General features: G+C 50.7%; 1 protein-coding gene across 1 annotated transcript; it reads right to left on the bottom strand.

Moving 5' to 3' along the window:
- On the bottom strand, positions 1–12,197 carry LOC144733307 (GTP:AMP phosphotransferase AK3, mitochondrial-like). The gene is made up of 5 exons (XM_078615137.1): positions 11,905–12,197; positions 7,656–7,775; positions 4,532–4,707; positions 2,841–2,959; positions 1–1,155 (listed from the first exon to the last, which is right to left on the bottom strand). Exons 1-5 carry the CDS (start codon positions 12,053–12,055, stop codon positions 1,056–1,058), a joined length of 666 nt encoding a protein of 221 aa, XP_078471263.1. The 5' UTR covers positions 12,056–12,197; the 3' UTR covers positions 1–1,055.
- Positions 12,198–12,795: the final 598 nt, after the last annotated feature.

Here is a 12,795-nt window from a genome sequence, read left to right as displayed (position 1 = left end):
TTTTTGTTATATATATATAAAATATCTTTTTTATTCCACATCCTCCCTCACACCATACATTGACGGGTACAGATCAACGTCCTGTGCGGTAGTTGCAGGGGCATTGGCGGTTTCAGGCATCAGTCTCACACCCGATATGGGACCATCTTTACGATGAGTTATTGGCGACAGAGTCCAAATTTTCCCAATTCAAAAATTACCTGCAAATTAGCAATCGTGGCGATCACTACGCCCCGACTGGCAGTCAATGTCCCCGCTGACTCGCCCTGCAGAATTCTCACGGTCAAACAAAATCGACTTGAACAACCGCAACAGACAGACAGGTGGAGCTAATGCCTTCGGACTCTCGGCCATCATTGGAAAGGGCAACGAATGATATCTCGATGAGTCAAATCGCGACCGCCGAGTTGTGACATCTGACACTTTGCCGAGCCACGGGACGGGTGTGTCAATCGTCGCAGTCGAAACCCACAGAGGCTTTGCGTGACGTTTCCTTCCACGCAGGGACACACATGAGCCAAGCGGATGAGAAAACTGAGACTCCATCCGGACGTTGTGAAATTAGCGCGCTTTAATGCTTCGCTTTACTCTGCAGACAAGTGTCGTAATTGGAAGTGATGTTATGGCATCGAGAGCGGATAATCGCTGCCATTTCCAAAGCTTAAAAAATAATCTGTCCAGCATTGCCATTTAAATTCCTCGGACAAGTCGTCCAGGGTCAGGATGAGCCAATGTGTCCATGTGCAGCAGAGTCTCCGAGTGCGCAATTTTACTTTGCACGTAGTCCATCCCGTGCCACTGACGCACCGGCCTCCACGTGTCCACAGTTCCTTAACACACCGGACTTTCAAGATCTGTTCTTACAGTGCCATCACCTCCACAAACATCTGGCTTTAGGTCTTCCTCCTCCGTCTCCGGCGGCATTGCCTGCTATTTGCCGTCCTTTCTATCGAGTCCCACGATGGATAGGTGGCGGTGAGAGCTGGGGGAGTGGTGAGCAGGTTGATGTTGAGTGTGCCTTGGTGGGGGAAGGTGCGGGGGGGGGGGGGTCCCCTTCAGACGAACGAGCGGACTTGGCTGGAGATGAACGCGTGGATTTCGGGCCACACCTTGTTGGTCTCCGTGCCCGCAAAGGTGTGCAGGAGGCCCCTGCTGCTGCTCGACGCACAGGACAATGGCAACAACGACAGGGGCATGGGTGACGCTGTCGCTAGCAGGTCGGGCGGCGTGGTCACGGTGGTGGTGATGATGATGATGGATGATGGCTGCAGGTGAACGGTGGAGGACGGGGGCTTAATACAGGTAGGAACAACAGGTTCCACACTGCCCACCAGGGATTATTTGTCTGTCTGTCGTGCATATCCGGAATTCCGCCCACCCAAGCACCTCCCCACCGAACACCAAGCTACGTGTTTTCTCACTGAATTTTGTCCGGGCCGCTGGGTAGGCTGGGGTAGATGACACGTGACCGGCGGCCTCTGCCACAGCCGAGAGGGTATACTGGACGTGGTGTTCTGGGTCTGGGAATATTTCATAAGGCCGCTGAAATGAATCCCTGGGTGGAGGATGGTGATGAAAGATGGCGATGAATGACGATTTGGGTGAAAACGATGACGTGAAGTGATGCTGCTTGCATGATGGATGATGATGATGGTGATGATGGTGATGTTGATTGGTCGAGGGCGATGGTTGTACACGATGGATCGCTACTGCGATGGTGAAGACGAGATGGTCGTGCAAAGGTTTTCACGGTTGGGGCTGGGAGCTTCCTATGTCTAAACGATTAGATGACAACATGACGCTGGAAAGTGATGGATGATAGTGATGCACGATTGGTGGAGGGTTGCAGATGATGGTGACAGTTGCAACTGCTGACGCGCACGCTGACAACAGCGACAACAGCTGCCATCCGCCACGAAGTGGTGGTGACGACATCATCCTTCGCGCTTGTGCCAGGCTAGGTGCATTTCAAGGCTCGCTTGCAGGAGTTCATGCTGACAAAACATAAATAAATATCCCCGATTTGGCGAGCGGCTAAATGGGGATAAAGGACGACACAGCACGTAAGGGAGTGGTGTGGCTAGCATCATGCCCGGCCGCCTTTGTCTCCCCAGTGGTGCTGTTTACCCATCATACCAGGTACAGTAAAACCTTGGATTGCGAGTAACTTGGTCTGCGAGTGTTTTGCAAGACGAGCAAATTTTTAAAATAAATATTAATTTGATAAACGAGCGAGGTCTTGCAATACGAGTAGTACGTGTAGACGCTTTGTCTGCCGAGCGTCACGTGATCACAACTGATATACGAGTGCTTTGATATACGAGTGCTTTGGATTACAAACACGTTTCCAGAACGAATTATGCTCGCAATCCAAGGTTTTACTGTACTCATTTGAGACTAAGTCGACCTCGGGGAGGCTCAGGACCGGTTCAGATGATCGTCACTGGTATTGGCCGTGAGCGGGAATCGAACTCGGGTCGCCAGGTTCGTAGCGCAGCGTAGCGCTTATCGCTACACTACTGAAATTCTCACACGCCTACACACACGCCTACACACACGCCTACTCAAACGCCTACTCACACACCTACTCACACACCTATTCACACACCTACTCACACACCTACTCACACGCCTACTCACACGCCTACTCACACACCTACTCACACGCCTACTCACACGTGTACTCACACGAGCGTACTCACACGTGTACTCACACGAGCGTACTCACACGCCTACTCACACGCGTACTCACACGTGTACTCACACGAGCCTACTCACACGCGTACTCACACGTGTACTCACACGCCTACTCACACGTGTACTCACACGAGCGTACTCACGCGAAGTGGTTGACGAGCGGCTGCGTCCTCTCGCGATACTCGCGGAGTCGCGCCACCACCGTGTCGGGTCGGTCGTCCAGCCTCTGCGTCAGCGGCTCCCCCGTCACATCGTCACGGCCCTGGGGGTGGTGGGGGGGGGGGGGGAAGGGGAGTGGGGGGCGGGGGGAAGGGGGGCCACGGGGGGTCATGAGAGAGTTGGCCCCCAAACCTCCCCCACCTGAGAGAGAGAGTCCCACTAGAGCAGTGGGTTCTTGACCTTTACTGCAGCCTTGCACCCATTTGGGATCTCAGTCGTAAAAAACTAAATGTAGAATGTTCATACATGCACAGGGTTTGATGAAACAAAGTAAGTTGTACTTACATGACCGTGCTTAATTTGCGTTTGTGATGATTTACCTTCTAAAAAAAAAATCTGCCCATGTCTCTCGCACCCCCAGGTTAAGAAGAACCACATTCACTATCAATAACCAATAACCACATTCACTATCAATAACCAACAACCACATTCACTATCAATAACCAACAACCACATTCGCTATCAATAACCAATAACCACACTCACTATCAATAACCAATAACCACATTCGCTAACTATGACCAGTAACCACATTCACTATCAATAACCAATAACCACATTCACTATCAATAACCAATAACCACACTCACTATCAATAACCAATAACCACACTCACTATCAATAACCAATAACCACATTCACTATCAATAACCAATAACCACATTCGCTATCAATAACCAATAACCACACTCACTATCAATAACCAATAACCACATTCACTATCAATAACCAATAACCACATTCACTATCAATAACCAATAACCACATTCACTATCAATAACCAATAACCACACTCACTATCAATAACCAATAACCACATTCGCTATCAATAACCAATAACCACATTCACTATCAATAACCAATAACCACATTCGCTATCAATAACCAATAACCACATTCACTATCAATAACCAATAACCACATTCACTATCAATAACCAATAACCACATTCGCTATCAATAACCAATAACCACATTCACTATCAATAACCAATAACCACACTCACTATCAATAACCAATAACCACATTCGCTATCAATAACCAATAACCACATTCACTATCAATAACCAATAACCACACTCACTATCAATAACCAATAACCACATTCGCTATCAATAACCAATAACCACATTCACTATCAATAACCAATAACCACATTCACTATCAATAACCAATAACCACATTCGCTATCAATAACCAATAACCACACTCACTATCAATAACCAATAACCACATTCACTATCAATAACCAATAACCACATTCGCTATCAATAACCAATAACCACACTCACTATCAATAACCAATAACCACATTCACTATCAATAACCAATAACCACATTCGCTATCAATAACCAATAACCACATTCACTATCAATAACCAACAACCACATTCGCTATCAATAACCAATAACCACATTCACTATCAATAACCAATAACCACATTCGCTAACTATGACCAGTAACCACATTCACTATCAATAACCAATAACCACATTCACTATCAATAACCAATAACCACACTCACTATCAATAACCAATAACCACATTCGCTAACTATGACCAGTAACCATAACCTACAGCCATTACCATCACCTATAGTCCGTCGGTCCGTACCGCGTTCCTGGGGGGATTGTAGTGGGTGTTGTAGACGCGGCCGCTACGGGCGTGAATCCAGCGGGAGGAGAGGCGCTCTCGGATCGTGTCGGCGGGGACATCGAGGCACAGCACCGCGTCCAGACGCACGCGCTCGCACTCCAGGGCGTGCGCCTGGGGCAGCGTGCGCGGGAATCCTGGCCGAGACGCAAACACGAGGAGATGGGAACGCCAGGGTGGCGAGATGTTAACTGCCTCGCCTGGTATACAGAAGGTCCGTGGGTTCCGATCCTGAATCTGACAGCGGTATATTTGGAGTTTGTGTGTCTGTCTCTCTCTCTCTTCGTGGTCGCCTGGATTTTTCTCCGGGTCCTCCGGGTTTTCCCTCCACATTTCGAAACGTGCTTTTAGAGTATTTGGCTGCGATAAATTTCCACATCTTCTTGGTTATTTCGGTAAAGTCACGTAGAAGGGAAATAATAAAATAATAAAAATACAACATAATAAAATAAAATTTTCACGACGTTTCGGCCACAACGCAAGCAGCCGTCCTCAGGTGAAGAACAGGTCTGTCGGAAAGACATTCAGACGCTGTCTTTCTGACAGACCTGTTCTTCACCTGAGGACAGCAGCTTGCGTTGTGGCCGAAACGTCGTTAGAATTGTATTTTATTATATTTTACTTTTATAATTTTATTATTTCCCTTCTACGTGACTTTACCGAAAGAACCAAGACGACGAATCCCTGCAGTCACGAAAGCTTTAAATCGTGAGAATTATTTTATTGTTTTATTTTTATTATTTTATCATTTCCCTTCTGCGTGACTTTACCGAAAGAACCAAGAAGACGAATCCCTGCAATCACGAAAGCTTTAAATCGTGAGAATTATTTTATTGTTTTATTTTTATTATTTTATCATTTCCCTTCTGCGTGACTTTACCGAAAGAACCAAGAAGACGAATCCCTGCAGTCACGAAAGAAGCTTCAAATCGAAATTTCCACATGATAAGCAACTTTGTCGAGTTGTCATTTGCGGCCAGATCGCTTCTGGAAAAGAGCTCAACAGCTCAGTAGGCCTTACCTGGTAAAAATAAAAAAGTTTAGTCTAGCAAAAAAACTGTGAAAGAATACAATGATTTAGATGGCAGGGGCATGCACGTACCCGGCACATCGCGTAAACAACATCAGTGGGGAGGTCCCCTTTCCGCACTCGTGTGCCGTGCCGGCCCCTGCCATGAGTGCTCTCGCTAACAGCACTTGCCCCAGCGGTGATGGGTGAGGGTGAGAGTTGGGGGGGGGGAGGTTTTTGGCCTGCAGAGAAACTACCTCGGCCAGCCCCCCCCACCGCAAAAGCCGCGCGGACGCACAAGACGGGGAACTCGGAGCGAGAATCCCACAAGGGACGAGCGGATTTAATGCGCGGCCCACGGTTTCGCGCTGTGTGGTCGCATTTACATGTTGGAGTGTTTCCAGTTTTTTCCCTACCCCCTGCCCCCCCCCCCCGCTGGAAATCACGGCTTCCGTTCTTTTCCCGGCAGCTCGCGCCAAGATCCCGAGACCCGCGCGGCAGCGTTGATAATTATCACCGGTCAACACACTTTTTCTGGCATAAGGTATTCCAACGGTTTTAAGGTAATTTTTGGGTGCCGATTCCAAATCACATCAGGAGATATCAAATATTGCAATTTCAATAAAAACTGCAGAAGAAAAATATTAAATAAATGTGGATATCTACATTAAATTATATTATAAACACACTATCCTAAAAATACAGAACCATATTTTAACACTAAAGCAGTCACTGACTCGCAACAACTTGCAATCATAAGTGACAGAGTTAATTTCGGGTAAAATCAATGAAAATGGGGTATGCCGATAGCATAAAAATGAGATGTGATAGAGCAAATCTGAGATCAGATTTGGAATCAGCACCCTGAAATTAGTCTAAAACAGCTGCAAAAGTCCAGGCCAGAATTTTTTGTTTTGTTGACCAGTGTAATTATCGGATGGAAGTTGAGTTGGTGAGGCTGGCTGTGGGAGAGGGTGGTGGGGTTCATAATGTCCGTAGCAGAGCCACGGACTCGCTGAACCCGCGCCGCAGAGAGCCTGGGATCGAATCCCGAGTTACAGCTGCGTTGAAACCGGATTCTCAAGCGGAACGAGTTGATGGTATCACCTCGGTCAGAATAACACGAAAAGAAAATGTGTATATATATCCACACACCACGTGAAATCAGCTTTGTCACTTAAATTAAAAAGCCATGTTTGGTAACCATGCAACGAGCATATCAGAGGCGCAGAGCCGGTACCGCTGAGATCCTGAGCTCGACTCTCCGAGCTTACAGCCTGCCCACTCAGATTAAAGTGGGTTCACAAGTGCAGTGAGTTTTCCGGTGTCAGCTCGGTTAGAATAATACTAAAAAAAATTAACCCGTTAAAACAAAGTTTTTCACTATAAATCCTTTATATGCGTGGCATCGGGGCGGCTAGAGTCCTCTCGTCCTCTGACTTGAGATGGCTGCCACCTATGGGTCAGATGATTGTGTGCCAACATTAACCAATTGGTAAATAAATATTTTTAAAAAATTCCCTAAACAGTGTAAAATTTAGGAAAAAAATTTTCACGAAAATTCATTGTCACGCACAACGAGTCTGTGTGCAAAATGTCAGCTCGATTGGATCACGGGAAGTGGGTTAAAAAACGACCGAAAGATTTGCACGGTCCTAAGCAAGCAAGCAAGCGAACTTAATATAAAGGATGTAATTATATATATATAGTACACACCACGTGAAATCATATTCTTTGGGTTTGTCGGTAAAGTCACGTAGATAGGTTCAAAGAAAATATCCTATCTGCGTGACTTTACCGAAAGACCCAAAGAATATGAATTCCTGCAGTCATGAAAGCTTTAAAATCACGTGAAATCAATTTGTCACTTAAATTCAAATCAAATCCCGGTCCTGAGAATTAAAAAGCCACGTGCGGCAACCATACAACGAGCATATCAGAGTTCGCAGAGCAGCTATCGCTGAGATCCATGGACTCGACTCGGAGCTTACAGCCTGCCCACTCGGATTAAACCGGGTTCACAAGTGCAGCGAGTTTGCTGGTGTCAGCCGGGTCACGTGTGGGGTGTCGCCGCACCGTCCAGCACCCATCCCTCGTCACCGCGCCGCTGCAGCTCCCGCATGACGAGGTGCGTGATGAAGTCGTCGGGCACGAGGCGACCCGCCACGATGTAGGAGCGTGCCCGGTGCCCGATCTCTGCACGCGGACACACGCAGCACGCAGCACAACGGTGATGCCTGGGGTCACACGGGTAACCCTGCTTGCTCGCCTGGATAAAGGCGTTCAACTCGAACCAGACAAGCCGGCTTGGATTGGCGGCAAGAGACAATGTCGGTGTGGCGAGCGGTGTCGGAACAAGGTCCTGTGCCTCCCCTAGGTCATCTCAGCCTTAAATCAGTACCTGGTGTGGTGTGGGTGTATGAGCATTGTGCAAAATGCGGTCGCGCATGGCGCTGGATACCCACACCCCCTTTGTGTGCCGTGCTGGCCTTCATCGGTGCTGCTCGCTAAAACAAAACAACAACAGAACACTGACCCCCCCCCCCCACAGTCTGTTGCTATACGAGTGGCGTGGAGGCAAGGGACGGAGAGGCGGGTCCCGGCGCGACCCCGGCTCCGTGTTCCGGCACGGGCGGCCGCCCTTACCGTAACCCTCGACGGTCCCTGCCGCTCTCTCACCCCCACCACCACCACCACCCCCACCACTCCCTGCCGTTCTCTCACCCCAACCACCACCACCCCCACCACCACCCCCACCACTCCCTGCCGTTCTCTCACCCCAACCACCACCACCCCCACCACCACCCCCATCACTCCCTGCCGTTCTCTCACCCCAACCACCACCACCCCCACCACTCCCTGCCGTTCTCTCACCCCAACCACCACCACCCCCACCACCACCCCCACCACTCCCTGCCGTTCTCTCACCCCAACCACCACCACCCCCCACCACCACCCCCACCACTCCCTGCCGTTCTCTCACCCCAACCACCACCACCCCCACCACCACCCCCACCACCACCCCCACCACTCCCTGCCGTTCTCTCACCCCAACCACCACCACCCCCACCACCACCCACACCACTCCCTGCCGTTCTCTCACCCCAACCACCACCACCCCCACCACTCCCTGCCGTTCTCTCACCCCAACCACCACCACCCCCACCACCACCCCCACCACCACCACCACCCCCACCCCCACCACCACCCCCACCACCACCACCCCCCCCACCCCCACCACCCCCCCCCACCCCCACCACCCCCCCCACCCCCACCACCACCCCCACCCCCACCACCACCCCCACCCCCACCACCACCCCCACCCCCACCACCACCCCCACCCCCACCACTCCCTGCCGCTCTCTCACCCCAACCACCACCTCTACTCCCTGCCGCTCGCTCACCCAACCACCACCACCACCACTCTCTGGCGTTGACCGCGTTCCGGGAAGCCGGAGGGCAACGTTCATGGTGTCACGCTCATCACCCACGAGGGAGCCATTACCACGGCGGCTCGCAGTGGGTAGGAATACGAAGAATCGTGGGAGGAACGCGCGGAGCCGCAGGGGATGGAGAGAGAGGGAGGTGGCCACCACGTGGGCCACACGAGGAGCCCGTGGCACCCAATCGATATTGTAGGTGAAGGCGCAGCCCTGCAACTGCTTTCTTACCTTTGGGGCAGGGACGGTGATGGGGGGGGGGGGCAGTTGTCCGGCTTGAATGATTACTTCTGTGATAGGAAACGTGTAGTTGTAAATAATAATGATGATGATGTATAGCCCGATTGTTAATCCACTGCCCTGCTTTACAATGTGGTCCTGCAGTGGAGTCCTTCAACAGAGCAGGAGGAGGAGCATCAGCACCACACGAACTCTCTCCCTCTCTCCTGAAGCTCTCTCGCCCTGGCCAGCAGCAGCATCAGCAGCAGCATCAGCAGCAGCATCAGCAGCAGCATCAGCAGCAGCATCAGCAGCAGCATCAGCAGCAGCATCAGCAGCAGCATCAGCAGCAGCATCAGCAGCAGCATCAGCAGCAGCATCAGCAGCAGCATCAGCAGCAGCATCAGCATCAGCAGCAGCATCAGCAGCAGCATCAGCAGCAGCATCAGCAGCAGCATCAGCAGCAGCATCAGCAGCAGCATCAGCAGCAGCATCAGCAGCAGCATCAGCAGCAGCATCAGCAGCAGCATCAGCAGCAGCATCAGCAGCAGCATCTCCACATTGGTGTCTAGCTCCTGAACCAGACTGCTGTCAAGAATACAACAGAATCCACTGCTGGATCACCGCGTGATTAATTCGATGCACGGCATTTGCCCACTATAGGGAAGCTTTGCCGAGTCTGTGAACCAGAGGTGTGGACTCGAGTCATGTGACTTGGACTCGAGTCAGACTCGAGTCATGAATTTGATGACTTGCGACTCGACTTGGACTTGCATAACAATGACTTTGTCCCACCTATGAGATGTGGACTCGAGTCATGTGACTTGGACTCGAGTCAGACTCGAGTCATGAATTTGATGACTTGCGACTCGACTTGGACTTGCATAACAATGACTTTGTCCCACCTCTGCTGTGAACTCTTGCCCAGGAGGGTCCTGCCACACTCGCGACCTTACGGTCAACTCCGTTCACGAGAGTTTAGCTTCGGGTTGGAAGGAAAACAGGGAAAGCACGGAGAGACCCCCCCCCCCCCCACCACGCAATGGAATGGGTTAACACGGAAAGCACCGCACAGATTGATTCAACACTCTTGCTGCACTGCTGTCTTCTGGGAGTTTCTCAAATGTGTAGCGTGTGTGGGGTGCGGTAGTGTAGTGGTTAGCGCTACGCTGCGCTACGAACCCGGCGTCCGGGTTCGATTCCCACTTACGGACATCACCAGTGCCGATTATCTGAACCGGTCCTGGGCCTCCCCTAGGTCGACTCAGCCTCAAATGAGTACCTGGTGCTATGTGTAATTATCGCCACTGGGGAGACAAAGGCGACCGGGCGTGGTGTTGGCCACCCAACCCTTCGTGTGCCGTGTCGGCCTTCATAGGGGCTCGCTAACAGCACTTGCCCCTACAGTTTGTTACAGGCTATACGGGGGATCTTTGTTTTTGTTGTGAGGTTCACCAACCCAAGGTCAAGCACGCACGTGTCCGGGTCTCACGTTCCTTCCCCGAAATCGCGATAACAAAAAAATATTTTAAAATAAATGGTGAAACAAATCAAAGTCGTCTCCTTATACTTAACAAGTAAACCCGTAAAAACTAAGTTTTTCACTATAAATCCTTTATATGCGTGGCATCGGGGCGGCTAGAGTCCTCTCGTCCTCTGGCTTGAGATGGCTGCCACCTATGGGTCAGATGATTTTCTGGCAGCATTAAACAATTGGTAATTAAATATTTTTAAAAAATTCCCTAAACAGTGTAAAATTTAGGAATTTTTTTTCACGAAAATGCCTTGTCACGCACAACGAGTCTGTGTGCAAAATGTCAGCTCGATTGGATCACGGGAAGTGGGTTAAAAAATGACCGAAATATTTGCACGGTCCTAAGCAAGCAAGCGAACTTAATATAAAGGATTTAAAAAGAAGCTCTCGTGATTTTAATAACACGCAGAAAAAAAAGGTTGTAATTACCCTCCGAACGTGATTATGTCACACACAGTCGGGACATAATTAAGTTACGCGCAGACTGTCCCGTTCGTGTGACGACTCACGACCGTGGCGGTCACCGTGGGGCGCCCAAAATAACTCCGGGATTAGAGTGCCAAGGGTCCCCTGGCAGCCCCGGGGCAGCCGGGCAGGGCGAGCACGTGTCTGCTCCTCGTGCCGGCCACGGAGAGAGAGAGATAGGGGGGGGGGCAGCGGTCGCGTGGGTGAATGGAGAGAGAGAGAGGGCGGAAATGAGAGAGGGGGAGGCGGGAGACAGAGGATGAGAGGGGGAGGGGGGTAAAGAGAAGGGATTTAAGGAGGTGAAGAGAGAGAGGGGGGTGTAAGAGGGGATGAGAGAGAGAGAGCGGAAGAAAGCGACAGAGGATGAGAGACGAGGGGATGAGAGAGGGGATAGAGAGAGGGAGTGAAGAGAGGGGATGAGAGAGGGGATAGAGAGAGGGAGTGAAGAGAGGGAGTGAAGAGAGGGGGTGAGAGAGGGGAGATAAGAGGGGATGAGAGAGAGCGGAACAAAGTGACACAGGATGAGAGACGAGAGGATAAGAGGGGATAAATAGAGACAGAGAGAGGGGGGGAGTGAACGAGAGAGGATGCGAGGGGGATGAGATGGGGGGGGGGGATGAGATGGGGGGGGGGGATGAGATGGGGCGGGGAGGTGTAGGGGTGGTACCGGTCCTCCGGTAGATGTGGTCCCGCAGTAGCTCCCCGCTCGCCACGCTCGTGATGCCGAAATGGAGGCGGATTTTGTGGGCCATGGTCCCCTTGCCCGAGCCCGGGGCCCCGAGTAGGGCCAGCCGGGACACGGGGACACGCGCAGCCATGGACGTGACAGCGAATCGACCGCAGGGAGCGAGGGCGGTGCGGGAGAAAGGTGGGGGGGGAGACTGAGAGAGTGATGCGGGGAAGGAGGGAGAGGGGAAGGAGGGAGGTGCAGAACGAGAGAGAGCGAGTGAGCGAGAGAGTGAACGGGAGGTGGGGGTTTACATAAAGCTAAGTTTAAATAAATAAAATATTTTTTTACGAAATGATGAACGAAGCAAAGTGCCGACTACACCGAGCATCTTCTTGTTTCCACTGATCGTAAAAAAAAGGAGGGAGGTAGGGATGCAGGGAGGGGTGGTTGAGGGGTAGCGATAGAGAGGGAAGGAGAGCCGTTGGACTGCGAGAAGGGCTGCGTGCAGAACGAGAGAGTGAGCGAGAGAAGTGGGGGTTTACATAAAGCAAAGTAAAAAAATTACGAAATGATGAACGAAGCAAAGTGCTGACTACACCGAGCATCTTCTTGTTTCCACTGATCGTAAAAAAATAAAAAATTAACCCGTAAAAACAAAGTTTTTCACTATAAATCCTTTATATGCGTGGCGGATAGAGTCCTCTCGTCCTCTGGCTTGAGATGGCTGCCACCTATGGGTCAGATGATTGCCTGCCACCATTAAGCAATTGGTAATTAAATATAATTTCTTTTTTCCTAAAAAGTGTAAAATTTAGGAAAAAAATTTGTCACGAAAATAAATTGTCACGCACAACGAGTTTGTGTGCAAAATGTCAGCTCGATTGGATC

Source organism: Lampetra planeri, chromosome 46, assembly GCF_965212315.1.
Source record: "Lampetra planeri chromosome 46, kcLamPlan1.2.h2, whole genome shotgun sequence".
NCBI lineage: Eukaryota > Metazoa > Chordata > Hyperoartia > Petromyzontiformes > Petromyzontidae > Lampetra > Lampetra planeri.
Note: the sequence above shows the minus strand (reverse complement) of the source record. Positions and strands in the feature narration are given on the sequence as shown.